Source organism: Lepus europaeus, chromosome 3, assembly GCF_033115175.1.
Source record: "Lepus europaeus isolate LE1 chromosome 3, mLepTim1.pri, whole genome shotgun sequence".
Classification (NCBI taxonomy): domain Eukaryota; kingdom Metazoa; phylum Chordata; class Mammalia; order Lagomorpha; family Leporidae; genus Lepus; species Lepus europaeus.
This window is the reverse complement of record NC_084829.1, coordinates 81,024,287-81,042,299: the sequence shown is the minus strand read 5'-3', so window position 1 is coordinate 81,042,299 and position 18,013 is coordinate 81,024,287. Positions and strand designations below refer to the sequence as shown.

General features: G+C 38.6%; 1 protein-coding gene across 1 annotated transcript in view; it reads right to left on the bottom strand.

Moving 5' to 3' along the window:
* Window positions 1–18,013, bottom strand: part of LOC133756039 (cytochrome b5 reductase 4) — a 105,878-nt gene that overhangs the window by 46,225 nt on the left and 41,640 nt on the right. Inside the window, exons 3-4 of the mRNA XM_062186445.1 lie at window positions 13,423–13,523; window positions 6,163–6,244 (exon numbers count right to left, since the gene is read on the bottom strand). Coding sequence (XP_062042429.1) covers window positions 6,163–6,244; window positions 13,423–13,523 — 183 coding nt within the window. The remainder of the gene's footprint in view (window positions 1–6,162; window positions 6,245–13,422; window positions 13,524–18,013) is intronic.

Below are 18,013 nucleotides of genomic sequence, written 5' to 3'. Positions count from 1 at the left end.
GCCATCTGGGGAATGAGCCAGCGAATGGAAGGTCCTTCTCTCTCTCTCTCTGCTTCTCCCCCTTTCTCTGTCACTCTGCCTTTCAAATAAATATATAAATAAATATATTTTTTAAATATGTTAATAATTTTCAATGTTAATAATAATTCTGGAGAATTATTAGGTCATTTCTGCTGAGGTCTGCCTCCCATTTCATATGACTTTTCCTTCTTCCTTGGTCACTTTTTTCTAACATCTTAGTTTCTTTAGAGAGGATATAAACTCCAAGTTTTGTCCAGGGTATAATCTAAATTAGTCTAAATTAATCAGAATTACATTACACTTTATAAATGAAACATAGATGTAAACAATCCAAAGAAATATTCCTTATTATCTTTCTCTTTTTGGTCAGTACTTAAAGTGATATTTGTTGCTACAACTTTAAAGTGGCAGAAATGCTGAAAATATGTCCAGACTTTCACATGGATATAGAATGGAATTATTAGTGTTACAACCCAGAAAAAAAATTAGTATGCTTTTTTTTTTTTCAGGATGACAGCCAACCCACAAAGTTATCTTAGTAATTACGTACCTTTCTAGTAACAAGAAACAAAAAAAAAAAAAAAAAAAAAAAAAAAGAGACTCTCAGCAAGTAGTCAGAGTTTTTAAAATAAAAGAGTATTATAAGCTATCACAAGGTAACTGAGTAGAAAAACTGAAAGACATCGCTCATTAAATTGACATCACCTTATTTTATAGAAAAAGAAACTGAAATATTTAAATCAAAGTTCTCAAAACTATGTTCTAATTTTTAATCATCAGAAATTCCATAATTAACTACACTTCATTCAACCTTTGCAAAATAATTATGATTAAGGAGGCCAGGTGACTATCCTAGTTTTCCTCATTTTATGAAAATAATTTTATAGCTGAAAGGGATCCTAACAACATAAGGCAAATTACCCGATCCCCTCATGTAAATCAGAGGTCAAGGACTAGAAACCCACAACTGGCAGCATAGCCATGATTAGATTTTTCTCCTCTGAAACTCAGCCTTTATTTCTTGACATGCCATTGCTAGAGTTAATACTTCCTAAAAATACACAAGACCAAAAACATCACTTAAATTCTCCCTCAACACAAGCTTGATTTATCAACTGCTAGACAGAAATCCAGCTATTACAGCTGGCAAAGGATTATTGCTGTCTGTGCTTGCTCATTCACTTTCATCTTCAGTCTTATCTGTCTGCTACTGCAGTTGTGACTATTTGTTTTATATTAGAACAAAGAAAACAGTATTATGATCATATCCTAAGGAAATTAAAGCTATTTTCAGTGTACAATAAAGCTAGTAGCTTCATAAATCTCATTTATTATGTAAAATAATTTGTTTTTAATCTAAGAGGCTCCAAAATTTTGAAGAAATATGCTAGGTAATTTTCTTCTAGGGGGAAAGTATATTATTTCACATAATTACTTCCTACCTGATGTGAACTTTCTGGATTCTGCTAAATTAGTAATTTGTTCCCTGAGTCTTTTTTTTTTTTTAATCCAAGATGTGCTAGTAGAAAGAGGACATCTACTTAGGTGATTTGCATTACTTTTAAAAGTTCTACTAAGCTACTTTTGCAAAAGTTATATATTCATTACTCAAATCTTGATTTAATAATTTCTATATTTTAAACTTTTTATAGCTCTTATGTTCTTTTTTTTAAATAAAGATTTATTCATTCATTTATGCAAAAGCAGAGTAACACACAGAGAGGAACACACACACACACACACACGCAGAGAGAAAGAGAGAGAGAGAGAGAAAGAGAAAGAGAGTTAGTTTCCATCCACTGGTTCACTTCCTAAATGGCTGCAAAAGCCAGATCTAGGCCAGGCCAGATCCAGGAGCCAAGAATTCTATTCTGGTCTCCCACATTGGTCGAAGAGGTCCAAGTACTTGGACCATCCTCTACTGCCTTCCCAGACTTATTAGTATGGAACTGAATCAGTGGGACTCAAACTGGCATTTCGACATGGAATGCCAGCCTTACAAGTGGCAGTTTATCCCACTGCATCACAACAGTCCTAGAAGCAGTTTACCAGCAGAATTTAAATGTTCAAAGACACACTCTGTAAAATCCCAGGATTAAAAAGCTTTACAAGCACCAGAATAAATTATTCGAGTTTTTTCCACCATTACGCATTTAGTTGATCACAGCATACACTGCATTTTTAGAAGTTCATATTTTCTCCGTAAGTTAGTTATCCTTGTCATTGTTTATTCAATTCTCCAATTTATAATTACTGTCCAATCCTGTCCTAGCCCCTGAGGGAAAAACGATTCTAACCTTATTTGGAATGAATATATTTATATATATATGTGTGTGTGTGTGTGTGTTTATTTGTGTGTGTCTTCAAAATTTATCATTCTCTGAAATAAACAAATGCTAATATAAACAAAATATCAATCACTACAGAGCAAGATACACATTCTGTGCAGTCATGCGTCTGCCCCTCTAATCAGAGACTTCTCATCTCTCATTTTTAATTACCTTTCCTTTAAATCACCCTCACAATGGACCTTACACCAGCAAGAGGAAATCAAGACAGCTAGACTAAGATATTAACTTTGCTTGTCTGGTAAATCTCACTTCATTACATCCCCCTGCCACCCTCTCTCCTACAAGTAGCTGTCTTGCTTCTTCCTCTACCAGTTACTCTCTGAGCTATGTTTTGCTTCCCTGAAGTGCCACCATTCCACTAATGAGGAAACAGAAGGTAGAGCTAAGAACTCTGCCTGCCTCTGCAGAGGCTGAACTTCCAGCTGGCAGCCAGTCCATGCAATAGTTACCTCGTCCTTGATCACAGTGCTGTGACAGTAAAAGGACTCCTAGAAATTAGAACGCCTCAGCACCCTGTGGATCCTGTTGGCTACCTGTATCCCTGGCTCTACAGATGCCACAGTTTGCCTGGGATGAACTAGAGAGCTGTTCACTGTCTACATGCCAGATTAATATGCATGGGCCACTATCACCAGTTTTAAGAATGAGAGACTAACGCATGTAAGAGGGTTTCTCTGTTTCAGCACTACCAAGATTCTGGGCTAGATAATTCTTCGTTGTGGACATCTGTCCTAAGCTTTGTACGTTATTCAGTGGCATCTCTGACCTGCATCCACCAGAATGCCAGTTGTGCCTAGTTTGCTTATGACAACCAAAATGTTCTTCAGCTAATTCTGACTGTCCCCTGAGGAATATAATCAACTCCAGTTAAGGACCACTGGCATACACCAAACGAAAATAAATCATTCAAAAGCACATAACATTAATGAGGTAATTCTCTGCCTTAGAAGAGCAGGCTCCTAAGATTTCTTCACTTAGTGCACTTCCAAAATTAAATAACTCTGTAGCCTTTAATCAGGTGTGTTAATCTACAAGCCTCAGTAGCTTCACGTTGACAGAGGAAATTAGAGCAGCTCTAAGTCCCTTTCCCACCTCTAATGTTCTGCTAACCTATGGTTCTAAATGCTTTACAGTCATTAAATTCTAGAGACAGGGCATGAAATCTAAAAAAATAAAGTAAGAGGAATTAAGATAGAGTAAAAAGAATTAAGAAGAAATATTCCTGGGGCCAGCGCTGTGGCATAAAGCTGCCACCTGCAGCACCGGCATCCCATATTGGTGCCGGTTCGTGTCCCAGCTGCTCCACTTCCAATCCAGCTCTCTGCTATGGCCTAGGAAAGCAGTATAAGATGGCCCAAGTCCTTGGGCCCCTGCACCTGGAAGAAGCTCCTGGCTCCTGGCTTCGGATCAGCACAGCTCCAGCCGTTGCAGCCAACTGGGGAGTGAACCAGTGGATGGAAGACCTCTGTCTCTCTCTGCCTCTCCTTCTCCGTGTAACTCTGACTTTCAAGTAAATAAATAAATTTTAAAAAAAGAAAAAGAATAGTCCTGAAGCTGAAATATGTCATTAGAAAATATGACTACTTTTTAAAAATATAATGTTAATTTTTAAAAGTATAATTATGGTCTAGAATAGTGCTGTCCAAAATAAATTTAATGCAAGCCATCGTGTAAATGTAAATTGTCTAATAACCAGATTAGCAAAGTAAAAAAAGAAAAAGGTTAAATTAAATATTTTTACTTACTATATGCAGAATATTCTCATTTCAACATACAATCAATATAACAATTATAAGACACTTTACATTTTGTTTTTCATACCAAATTCAATGTGGTTTACACTTATAGCAACCATACCTCAACTTGCACTAGGCTACACTAGAAGCCACCAGACAAACTGGAAATTAAGCCCCCAAAGTCCACATGTCTGTTCTGGAGCCCACCTGCACTGGTGTATGACAATCACCTCACATAAAAGACAGTGCCAGATTTCCAATACTGAAAAGAGCTCATGTGTAAATTCCTCTTCAGTATATCTACTTTCTCCTCCTGCCCAATTCTGTCAGGATTAGTCTCATCATCCTCTTTTCCCACTTCACCTGGGAGAAGCTCTAAGTATAGGGTGGACACATAATCTGGTTTGCCAGACAGTCATAGTTTACCCCCTATTGTTCTAGTTTAATCACTAATAGTCCCCACTAACTCTAAAAAATTGTTCCAGTTTCTATGAATAAATCTCATATATAAAAAGTATAGGAAGTAATGTTAATACACCACTTTAATTAGCATGGGCATTTCTTATTTCTGAACCAAAAAATCTTTCTCTTTAGCTACTATGTCCCTTTTATACAGTTCTCACATATATCTTATTTGTTTTGTAGCAACAGGAAGAAAAATAATCCTATTGATCACCTATCAGATTTGCTGGGCAAGGAACCTTACTCAGGCTACTTCTTAGTAACATTAATCACTGTATATACTTGGAAACTGATGCTCCCTGGTAGAAACTGTCCCAAAGACTGCACAGCCAATAGGCCATGGACACAGAGTTCAAACCTAGGTATGCCTGTGCTATTTCCATACTGCTCATCGAGGCTCTTGGCAATAAAGCCTTGAATTACAAAACTCAGTGAAATAATTAATAGATGATTCTGTCTTAACAAATCAATTTCACTGAATTTCAGTGTCAAGGTCAGGAGTTACTCAAAAGAAATGCCTATCATTCCTTCATAGAAAAGGGTTATAGAAAGTATTACTAGAACTCCAATTCCATTTCTAAAATTCTCAAAGGCTGCTCTTCTGAAAGCCAATCAGGAACTAATGAGATGACATTGAACAAAACCCAGATTGTAGAGTTTTAGCTCAAAGGTAATTAAAAGAAAATGGAATACACTTTAAAAGAAGTTTAAAATAAGACTGGAGTTATTTGTAGCAAAGGAGCATGGATTATGACTTTTCAAAGCAACTAGGGCAAAAAGTTGGGATGGAAAGTTTCACTATGTAATTTTTATATACTATGATTTCTAAAGCATGTAAATATTATTATTTGATCAAAATATAAGGTCTAAAAACTAATCTAAAAATCAGTCCTAACCAAATATTGGGGTAATTAAGTAGCTAATCTGCCTATGCAACAAGAGAATAAGAAACTAATGAAAACTAAGAAAAGAGTAAATAAAGTGTTCACTTTCACAAATATTTAAGCCTCATATACTATGATTTTCTATACAAAACATGCCAATTTTTAAGGGAATGTTTACATAATTCTTAAGAAGAAATGAAGCAAAATGTTTAGAGGGACTAGACTAACAGGTCAGCAAAAGTGATAAAAATGTAGTGACTTATTGAAATCTATTTGCTGAAATCCAACTTTAAAAACAAAGGACTATGGGGCTGGCATTCTGGCATACCAGGTTAAGCTACCGTCTGTGAAGCTGGCATCCCATATTGGCACTGGTTCAAGAGCTGGCTACTCCACTTCCAATCCATCTCCCTGCTAGTGTGCCTGAGAAAGCAGCAGAAGAAAGCCCAAAGTGCTTGGTCCCTTGTACTCACGTGGAAGACCCAGAAGCTCTAGGCTCCTAGCTTCAGCCTGACCAAGCCCTGGTCGTTGAAGATTTTTTGGGGAGTAAACCAGCGGATAGAAGATCTCTCCCTTCCTCCCTCTCTCTATCTCTCTTTAACTCTGCCTTTCAAACATATGCTAAATAAATAAATAAATATTTAAATTTAAAAAAAGGACTACATGTGCAATACACATCAATGCTGGTTTAGCACCAGCTCCCCTCACCTTTTGAAATGGTGGGTTTAACTGCCATTCTTCCAACCAGGCATTCTTTCAGCATGGATTCATAATTGACCCAACGATGAACCTAGCAGGGAGAAGAATGCAATGTTGAATGTAACTCCATGGATCCTCTCACTTTATTATGCTCAAAACTACATACTAAACCACTCTGAACATACACCTCAAAACCAAGAAACAGATTCAATTAATCAAGGGAGTGACAGAAAGGCAGCAAAGACAGGGATTGTTTATACAGTATTCTCAAAGTTTTTGTCTACGGGCTCCTGGGGGTTTCTCAGGTTTTCGGTATCCATGAGGGAGGTCTCCATTAGCTTCATGAAAATATTACGATGTTGTGTGCCCTTGTCACTGTTTTCACATTTGCACTGGTGCTACAACAACAGTGGTGGGTAAAATGTTGTTATCTTAGCACTAATTAAGGCAGGAGACCTAAACTGTATTAGTGATCATTATATTTTTACCACCAGATTCTGGGGAGGAGGGGTGCAGATATTTCAGAAAATCCTTTCTTCATGAATTAAAAAAATCATTCATTTACCTAAATCTGGACCCTTGAGTACTCATGTTTTTTTATATTCAATGTGACAAACCAGAAAGTTCTCAAAACTCATCCATTATAAAGTATGATAGTTGCCCTGAGGACACTTAGACAGCTGTTTGATCTGCAAATCAAAATGGGCTTTTTTTCATGAAAGGCCATTTAAACAAGAAAGAATGCCTAATAAACAAAGTATTTATTCAGACTTGGGTATTTAACAGACATCTTCTTGAAAATAAACAAAGTCAGACTGTCACTTCAAGGAAGATAACTGACAAAACTCATAGCCAGATACCACTGGTGGGAATTAAATTTAAATAACCTTCATTTAGGGCACTTTCTCAATTTCCATTAAAAACCTCAAAAATATGTTTCTCTTTCACTCAGATATTCTGGAACATATCTGGAAAAATATTGGAAATAATTCAAGTAACCAATTATACAAAAACGAGTAAAGGAAGATATTATTCAATACAAAAGTACATAATCATTAAAATAATCAGGTCAAATAATATGATAACAGCATCTCTATGTTTTAGTAAATAAATTTTGATTATAATAATATATCAAAAGGTACATATACTTACAATTGGCACTTATTTACAAATATAAACACAAAGGGTATTTACCAGACATTTATGGAGCATCCACTAGTGTCTAGAGCACTACCTTTGCTATTGGTCTTTTCAGCCTGAGATTGGGTACAATTTAAACAGATAAAACAGAAAGACAGTCAAAGAGAGAAAGATATGAGGTTTGTCAACCATGGAGGTGGTGAAAAATGACAGGTAGTTCAGTTTGCTTAAACTAAGATGCAATTAAGAATATCTGCCCTCATCTATACTTTTTAGGGCCTCAAATGCCAAGCTAAAACCTGTAAATGGTGAGCCACTGAGAAGTGAACGGCAAGGTACTAAGACAACTGTGTTTAAGAATATGAATCTACCTGTCATGTTATCTAAATTAGCACTAAAGGCAAAGTTAGTTGGACAGCATTACAAGGACAGGACTAGAGAGGGTGCTAAGGCAATGGGAAAAGAAAAAATTGTTTAAAGATAGAGCAAAGAAATGGCCAGATACTGGGGCATAATGACAGAAAGCAAAGATTCTCAGTGGCTTCATGTCTCTATTAACAGAAACAGGCAACAGGAGAAAAGAAGATGAGTTGATATTATCTGAGAGCACACTGAGTTGAAGTGCCACCAGGTTATCAAAGTGACCATCAGGCAGCTAGAAATACAAGAAAAGGGATCATGGGGCCAGCATGGTGGTGCAGAGGGTTAAACCGCTGCATGCAGTGCTGGCATCCCAAAAGTTGTGCTATTTCTACTATCACTTGAGAAAAAAATAAATCTTTTATTCATTAATCAACCTCATCTAACTTTTTACTTGAAAGGCAGATTCTGTATATTGAGGCAGGTTGAATACATAATAATCTCCAAATGAGAAAAGACTAACAGTAAAAAGGCTTATGTGATTTGTTAAGTGATTTAATATGTCTTCCAAAGTTCCTTCTTCTAATCTAACTAATCTAATCTAATTCTAGCCAGTCAAATCCCATAACACATCAGAAAGATCACTCACCCAGACCAAGAGGGATTTTTCACAAATCAATCAATGTAATACATCACATTAACAAACTGAAGAACAAAAACCATGTGGTTATCTCAATAGATGCAGAGAAGGCATCCATTAAACATACAATCCCCTTTCATGATGAAAACTCTAAGCAAACTAGGTATAGAACAAATATTCCTCAACACAATCAATTGACAGCATCGATTGAATGTGGAAAAGTTGGAAGCATTCCCACTGAGATCTAGAACCAGACAAGGATGTCCACTCTCACCACTGCTATTCAATATAGTCCTGGAAGTTTTAGCCAGAGTCATTAGGCAAGAAAAAGAAATCAAAGGGATACACATTGGGAAGGAAGAAGTCAAACTATCCCTATTTGCAAAGACTTGATTCTATACATAGGGGATCCAAAAGACTCCAATAAGAGACTACTGGAACTCATAGAAGTGTTTGGTAAGGTAGCAGGCTATAAAATCAGTACACAAAAAGCAACAGCCTTTGTATACACAGACAATGACATGGCTGAGAAAGACCTTGTAGGATCAATCCCATTCATAATAATTGCAAAAAAAAAAAAAAAAATCAAATACCTTGGAATAAATTTAACCAAGGATGTCAAAGAACTCTATGATGAGAATTACAAAATATTAAAGAAAGAAATAGAGAAAGATACAAAAAAAATGGGAAAATCTTCCATGTTCATGGATTAGAAGGATCAATATTATCAAAAAGTCCATACTTCCAAAGCAATTTATAGATTCAATGTGATACCAATCAAAATACTAACGACATTCTTCTCATAGAAAAAATGATGTTGAAATTCATATGGAAACAAAGGCCTTGAATAGCTAAAGCAATCTTCTACAACAAAAACAAAGCTGGAGGCATCACAACACCAGATTTCAAGATATACTTCAGGGCAGTTATAATCAAAACAGCCTGGTACTGGTACAAAAACAGATGGATAGTCCAATGGAATAGAATAGAAACTGCAGAAACCAACCCACCCATCTACAACCATCTTATATTTGACAAAGGAGCTAAAATTGGCCGGCGCCACGGCTCAATAGGCTAATCCTCTGCCTGCGGCGCCGGCACACCGGGTTCTAGTCCCAGTCGGTACGCCGGATTCTGTCCCAGTTGCCCCTCTTCCAGGCCAGCTCTCTGCTGTGGCCCAGGAGTGCAGTGGAAGATGGCCCAGGTGCTTGGGCCCTGCACCCCATGGGAGACCAGGAGAAGCAGCTGGCTCCTGCCTTCAGATCAGCGCGGTGCGCCAGCTGCAGCGCGCCAGCCGCAGCGGCCATTGAAGGGTGAACCAACAGCAAAGGAAGACTTTTCTCTCTGTCTCTCTCTCACTGTCCACTCTGCCTGTCAAAAAAATAAGTAAATAAAATAAAATTTTAAAAAAAGGAGCTAAAATCAATCCCTGGAGCAAGGACAGTCTCTTCAACAAATGGTGCTGGGAAAACTGTATTTCCACATGCAGAAGTATAAAGCAAGACCCCTATCTTACACCTTACACAAAAATCCACTCAAAATGGATTAAAGGTCTAAATCTATGACCCAACACCATAAAATTATTAAAGAATGTTGAGGAAATCCTGCAAAAAACTGGCACTGGCAAAGACTTCTTGGAAAAGACCCCAGAGACACAAGCAATCAAAGCTAAAATTAACAAATGGGATTACATCAAATTGAGAAGCTTCTGGACTGTAAAAGAAGCACTCAGAAACTGAAAAGTCAACTTAGAGAAAGGGAGAAATTATTTGCAACTAGAAACTGATAAAGGATTAATAACCAGAATATATGAAGATCAAGAAACTCAACAACAAAACAAAAAAAACCCAGTGAAGAAATGGGCAAAGAACTTAAAAAGACATTTTTCAAAAAGAAGAAATCCAAATCACCTACAGACAAATGAAAAAATGTTCAGGATCACTAGCCATCAGGGAAATGTTAAATCAACACTACAATGAGGTTTCACCTAACTCCAGTTAGAATGGCTCTCATACAGAAATCAACAAACAACAAATGCTGGTGAGGATGTGGGGAAAAAGGTACCTAATCCACTGTTGGTGGGAATGTAAACTGGTACAGCCACCATGTAAGTAGTATGGAGATACCTCAGAAATCTAAACATAGACCTACCATATGACCCAGCCATCCTACACCTGGGAATTTATCCAAGGGAAATGAAATCAGCATATGAAAGAGTTATCTGCACCCCCATGTGTATTGCAGATCAATTCACAACAGCTAAGGATCAACCCAAATGCCCTTCAACTGAAGATTAGATAAAGAAATTATGGGATATGTACACTATGGAATACTACACAGCAATAAAAAAACAAAATCTGGTCATTTACAACAAAATGCATGAAAATAGAAAACAGCATACTAGTGAAATAAACCAGTACCAAAGGGACAAATATCACAAGTACTCCCTGACCTGTGATAACTAACAGAGCACCTAAAAGGCAATCTTTTAGAAGTGAAATTGACACTTTGAGAAGCAATGACGTGAACAGCCTTTGTCTTACAAGTTTTTTCCATACTATTTGTTGAACTCTTTAATTAACATAGAATTAACTGTATGTGCATAAAGTTGAATGAAAATAGATCTCAGTAAAAAATAAGAGTGGGAATAAGAGAGGAAGGAGGAAGAGACAGGGATTGGGAGTATAGGTTGGAGGGTGGGCATGGTGGGAAGAATCAGCATGTTCCTAAAGTTGTAATTATTCAGTGTATGAAGTTTGTAACTGTAAAGCTGTATAGTTCTACATGCATTCCTATGGACTTACTTCTAAGGATACAGTTTAAAAACTAGCCATGGGACCCCAAATCCCATGGGTAGTAAAAATACCATCTTAATTGTTAAAGTGATCATATGAATAGGATTAACCATATGGATAGGATTATTATTAGGTTTGGTAATAATAGAATTAAACAGTAGTGAATGTTCCAACACGGGAAGCAGTCAGCACAGCAGATTCATAGAATGACAACCCCTTTAAATAACACTCTGACCTCAGAATCAGCCCTTAAGGCATTCTGGTCTGGCTGAAAAGCCCACAAGTGCATTTCAGGCACAGAAAGCCAAGACACTGAGGCATAAAATGTCCTACATGAAGGATCTTGGTGGGTGACACCCCAGTGGAAAGAAGTGATCATCAAAGAAGGAGGTTCTTTTCTCTGAAGAGAGGAGAAAATTTCTACTTTGCTTATGGCCTTGTCTAAATACTGACAGAGTTTGTGGATTCAAAAGGCTTCCATAGCCTAGGCAGCTCGTGTCAAGAGCCTCAGGTGATGACTGATGTCATACACAAGAGTGCTGTTATATTAACAAGAGTCACTGAACACTAACTTCCCATGCAGGACCTCTGTCCTCAAAGAGTTGTAATTATAATTATGTCTAAGTACTCCCAAAAGATATGCCATTCTTGGGTGCTTCATTAAAGTTAATTAATATGGGAAGCGGGATACACAGCAGACTCATAGAATGGCAGATGTCCTAAACAACACTCTGGCCTCAGAATCAGCCCTCAAGGCATTCGGATCTGGCTGAAGAGCCCATGAGAGTATACTAGGCATGGAAAGCCAAGATATCATGGAAAAAAAAAAAAAGACCTAAATGAAAGATCTCTGTGAGTGAGATCCCAGTGGAAAGAACAGGGCCATCAAAGAAGGAGGTACCTTTCTCCGAAGGGAGCAGAGAACTTCCACTTTGACTATGACCCTATCGGAATAAGATCAAAGTCAGCGAACTCTAAAGGCTTCCATAGCCCTGACAACTCATGACTAGAGCCTAGGGAGATTACTGATGCCATGAACAGGAGTGTCAAATTGTTAAGTCAGCAAAAGGAGTCACTGTTTACTTACATCTCATGTGGGATCTGTCCTTAATGTGTTTTCTAATGTGCAGTGATGCTACAACTAGTACTGAAACAGTATTTTTATACTTTGTGTTTCTGTGTGGGTACAAACTGATGAGGTCTTTTCTAATTTATACTGAATTGATCTTCTGTATATAAAGATAATTGGAAATGAAAAAAAAAAACCACCTGGTGTTAAACTGGAAATGGCATAGAAAATTAATTAACTTTAAAAAAATATTATGTAGGACCTCTGTCTTTAATGTGCTGTACACTGTTATTTAATGCTATAACTAGTACTCCAACGGTAGTTTTTTCACTTTGTGTTGCTATATGGGACAAACTGTTGAAATCTTTACCTAATATATACTAAACTGATCTTCTGTATATAAAGAGAATTGAAAATGAATCTTGATGTGAATGGAAGGGGAGAGGGAGTGGGAAAGGGGAGGGTTGCGGGTGGGAGGGAAGTTATGGGAGGGGGGAAGCCATTGTAACCCATAAGCTGTACTTTGGAAATTTATATTCATTAAATAAAAGCTTAATAAATGAAAAAAAAAGTTAATTAGTATTTAAAAACAAAATAAAAGATAAGTGAAATTAACTTCAAGATGCAATGATTTTGAATAACCTTTGTTGAGGAACAGTTTTGTTTTTGTTTTTGGTTTTTCTTTACCATGCAAAGTGTTGAACTCTTTATTTAGTATACAGTTGGTCTTCTGTGTATAAAGTTAATAGAAAATGGAGCTTAGTGGAGAATGGGGCTGGGAATGGGAAAGGGAGGAGGTAGAGGGGTGGGAGGGCAGGTATGGTGGGAAGAATCGCTATATTCCAAAAGTTGTACTGTATTCCTTACATAAAAGGTTGCTTTGGGGGGGGGGATAAATGAATGAATGAATAAATAAATAAAACCTTTTAAAAAAGTGATTTAGTATGTCTTCCAGTGTTCCTTCTTCTAATCATCACTGTCTCCCATAAGTAAATCATCATTATCAAAGTTAATCAAGACTGAGTTAACAGTGGCCAGCAGAGGAGGCAGTGAGCACTCCCAACGATTCAAAATCATCTCTAACATTCTAATAAAATCATTCAAAGGCAAATTAAATAGCTGCTACTTGTGAACATCTGCCTACATTTCAAATTTCAAGTCAACACCTATGAAATTTATTATTTTCTTTCCTTCTACAAATATCATACTGCTAGATATATGAGTACTTTTCTGCTGTAGTATTTTGATTAATTTCAGAACCTTACCTGATCAAAAAGGTCAGTCCCATCAGATCCTGCTGCTCTCATTAGCTCATCTTCTCCACCAGGGTGATATTCCATGTATGGGCTGACATTATAAACAAACCCTACATGAAAGCAATGAAAATCAATATCCTAAATGAGTTTGTAAAAATTATTAAACTTATGTTACATTAAATCATTCCAAATACACCTTATTTTAAAAAATCATTATTTCAAGATATCAAGAACTGTAGAGTCTGATATTATCACACAAGTTAACTTGCCAGAATTCTGGGTCCTGGCAAGCAAAACAAGACTACTAGGTTAGAGTCAAAGAGTAGTTTAGAACTCACATCAGTAGCTAGAGTAGCAACAGTTGTTACCAGTTCCCTCAATTTTGATTTCAAGAGCTATGTAAAGAGGGCCAGGTAATGTCTATACTCTCAACATGCTGTATTATAAAGAAGACTCTTGAGCTTAGGAAACTTGAATGTTTTCAAATGAGAAGTACACCTTCCATCCCTTCTAGAGGGAGATACTACTTTTATTAAACTGGACAATAAGCAAACCAGTCTTTCACACTAGAGGGAGACATTGTATCATCCAAAGTTGCTTAGTATATAGACATCCCTGAAAAGGATGTCCAGTACAAAGGCAATGCCTCTGCTCATTAGACATACCAAATGCAAAAGACCCATGGCGAATTGCTTCCCTACACAGCATGATGATGAAATACTGTATTTGTAATTTTTCAAAGTACACACACACACACACCCCACAGCAATAATATTTCTACTCCATTGTCCACTTCTGCCCTAGGAAGAGATCTGGATGAAAAACAATTGATCTCTTAGTTTGTATATCTGATCTCTGCAAAAGCTAAGCAATGGTAACCACTTAGAATTGCTCTGTGGAAAAAAAAAATCCAACTCTTCTCTGCCACTCTCCATCCCCCCACCAAAAAAAAAAAAAAAAAAAATTTTTATTTAGATCTTAATCTTTTTATCATCCCCAAACATTTCATCTATTCATATACTCAACCCTTTTTATTTACTTGAGAGAAAGACAGGCAGAAACAGAGACAAGCACAGACACAGATAGGGCCCTCATCTCTTTGTTCACTCCCCAAATGGCAAGGCTGGGACAAGACCAAAGCTGGGAGCTGGGAGGGTAATCCAAGACTCCTTGTAAGGATGTCAGGAACCCAATTTTTTGAGCCGTCTCCTCATTACTTCCCAGAGTGTGCATTAGCAGGAAGCTAGAGCCAGGAGTTGAAGCCAGGAATTGAACCAAGGCATTCCAAAGTGAGACACAGGGATCTCAATTATTAGGCTAAATGCCTACTAACAACTATATTTTTATCTCTTAAGAAAGTGGAATAGGGAACAGCAAAAGGAACAGAATAGCTCAATGAAACGCCATTCCAAAGAAGTGAGTGGCTTCTTAAGTCTTTACATAAAAACTTTATAGCAGACAAAACCAGCTCTAAAGATACCTCCAAAGTACAATAAGAACAACTGATTTTCTTACTTATAGGACTACTCCCTCTTTTTATGACTTTTATGAATTTAAATAACCTCAGATGACTTGAAAAGTTCACCCTATGTTAATTAAATTTTAGAAAATAACCAATTAGTCCAGATTTCTTCATAAACCTGCTTAAACACAAGCATGAAAAGAAGACAATTCACAGGAGTCTTTCAGTAGACTTCCACAAACATCTGAAAAAGGTTGATTGAGCCCATCCTCTGTCCACATACACCTCTCCTCACCAAATTTAGAAGGAATTTTACCTACTGTTTAATGCTCCAAATCCACAGACCACAAATTTAAGTAACAACAATTAGGATCAGATTTACTCCCTGTAAGCTTTTTATTTTTATTTATTTTTTATTTATTTATTTTTGACAGGCAGAGTTAGTGAGAGAGAGACAGAGAGAAAGGTCTTCCTTTGCCATTGATTCACCCCCCCCCCCCCACCAATGGCTGCTGCGGCCGGCATGCTGCGGCTGGCGCATCGTGCTGATCCAAAGCCAGGAGCTGGGTGCTTCCTCCTGGTCTCCCATGCGGGTGCAGGGCCCAAGCACCTGGGCCATCCTCCACTGCACTCCTGGGCCACAGCAGAGAGCTGGACTGGAAGAGGAGCAACCGGGACAGAATCTGGCGCCCCAACCAGGACTAGAACCCCAGGGTACTGGCGCCACAGGCAGAGAATTAGCCTAGTGAGTCACGGCACTGGCCCCTGTAACCTTTTTAAAAGAGGATCCGTTCTAAGTAAGAGTTGAAAACTTTCTCTGCAACCAAATCTTAACTAGGGTTCAAGAGTTTCTCAAGAACAAGAAATCTACAAACAGATCATCTGTGACTGAATTTCATGTGTTTCAGCAATCAGTTCTCCTGGAAGCTTTAACACCTATCTGTGATCAGAATATAAGGCCTGAAACATCCCACTTGTGCTCTCTGCTTCCTCAAAGCCCTTTAAATGGACCTGTATCCTCTCACAATCTTAACTTTCTGATGGATTAAGATCACTGTATGAAACTAAGAATATCCCACTCTCTTCAGAAGGACAAAAGTAGAAATCCTTGAGTAAACGGGATTGCAATATGGCAGAATAGGGACAGGGCAGACTGCTCTAGGCTAGAGGAAAATAGTAAAAAATAAATAAATAAATGGTAGAGAAAGTACATTGTCAGAGGTGAGTTGGCGAGAAAACAGCAGTGGAGATTTTGGGAAAGAGGAGAGACACCGTGGATCAGTGTGGAAGGTGCACATGGACAACAAGCATAGACACACCACACCCCTCAGCAGCCCTGAGCTGGAGACAGCGCCAGCTTTAAGAGCAAGGTGAGCTCACCCTGCAGCAGTCTGTGCCACTGGTGATACAGATAGAGGGAGAGCCTAGCAGACTACACTGTCTTTGAGTTCGGCCCAGAGTCCTGAGGGGAACAGGTGCCTGTTCACCCAGAGGGATAATAAAGGGAGGCCACCTTTCTCCACATCCACTCCACAATGACACCCAGCTGAGAGAGGGTGGTAGCCATTTTGGACATAAGTAGGTAGCAGTGCAGAATCTCTTGTGGGGGCACCCAGCAACTGGAGGGGACAGATGCACTCTTGTCAGCAGAGGTAACCACAGCAGTTCAGGTGCACAGAACCCAACAAGAGGCAGGGAGGAGTCATTCCGACATTAGTGCCAGCTGTAGAGACTCTTGTATGTGCCCACCAACCAGTGGGGAGAAGGCATGATTATGAAACAAGTATGGCTCAGCCAGTGGCTATTCAGCACGGGTGTGATCCAGGGATTTTACTTGAGGGAAAAATCCATGTTCCCCACTGACTTTGAGTTTGGCTGGGAGGGCTGACAGGGGGCTGGGTACCCACATACAACTGTGAGGTGCCCCCAGCCTCTCAACATATCACAGGCTCTGGGGCTCAAATTGCGTAGGTGGAGCAGTAACAGGCAGGTGGCTCTCGGAATGTCTCAACCTCTCTGTAGACAGGACAGGCTAGGGGGGCAGAGTAGATCTTCTGCACCCTGTGACACTGGGAGCCCTGTGCAGTGAGATTGTGGGAACTATGTGACTGCATGAGAGGGTGCAGGGTGTAGCTGGGTCTTTGGGTAATAACTGTGTAAGGCTCCACACACTCAGAGTTCCCTAATTGCCTGGAGTAGGTCACTGCAACAGGATCTGTGCTCACACTGAGGACTGAACAGATCCTTTGTGCAGTTCATGTGGAAGTGTGGATAAATGTTACACCCACTGATGGCTAAAATCTGGGCACTGATCACCTTGGAAGAGAGGAGGAGCGGGTGTAATTATACCAACAGGGATGACTATACCCTTCCATTATGTTAACATGAGGAGATCTACTATGCCCAACTTGGGTGTCACCCTGGATACTTGCACCACCCTGGAGCACTGACCAGAGCTCCCTGGCAATATCTAGCACACACCTCTGGGTATTCACTGAAACAGCAGGCATTCCACTAAGCCACAGAGGCATAGTTCAAAGATAAAAGCCATCAGAGGAAAAAACTAAGTACCTCCACAAATGCCTAAAAATAAACACAGAAATTCAAGAAACAAGAATAAGGAAAATAAATGACCCCTCCAAGGAACACAATAACACTTTATATTAGAATGTAAAGATAAAGAGACAGATGAAATGGCTGAAACAGAATTCAAAAGATTAATCATAGAATTACTCAGAGGCAAATTTGTGAATTAAAGAAACCAACATGACATGAATGAAAATTTTTCCATGAAATTGAGATCTTAAAGAGAAATCAAAATAAAACATTAGAAATGAAGAATTTAATAGGTCAAATAAAAAATTCCTGATGTGTAAAAGGAAGAACAGATTAGAAGACATTTTCAGTGAAATAATTCCAGAAAACTTCCCCAATTTACAGAAAGAAAAGGATATGCAAGGGGCCAGTGCTGTGGTGTAGTGGGTGGGGTGCTGGTTCAAGACCTGGCTGCTCTATTTCTAATCCAGCCCTCTGCTATGGCCTAGGAAAGCAGTAGAAGACAGCCCAAGTCCTTGGGCCCCTGCACCCACATGGGAGACCCGGAAGAAGCTCCTGGCTCCTGGCTGCGGATCGGCGCAG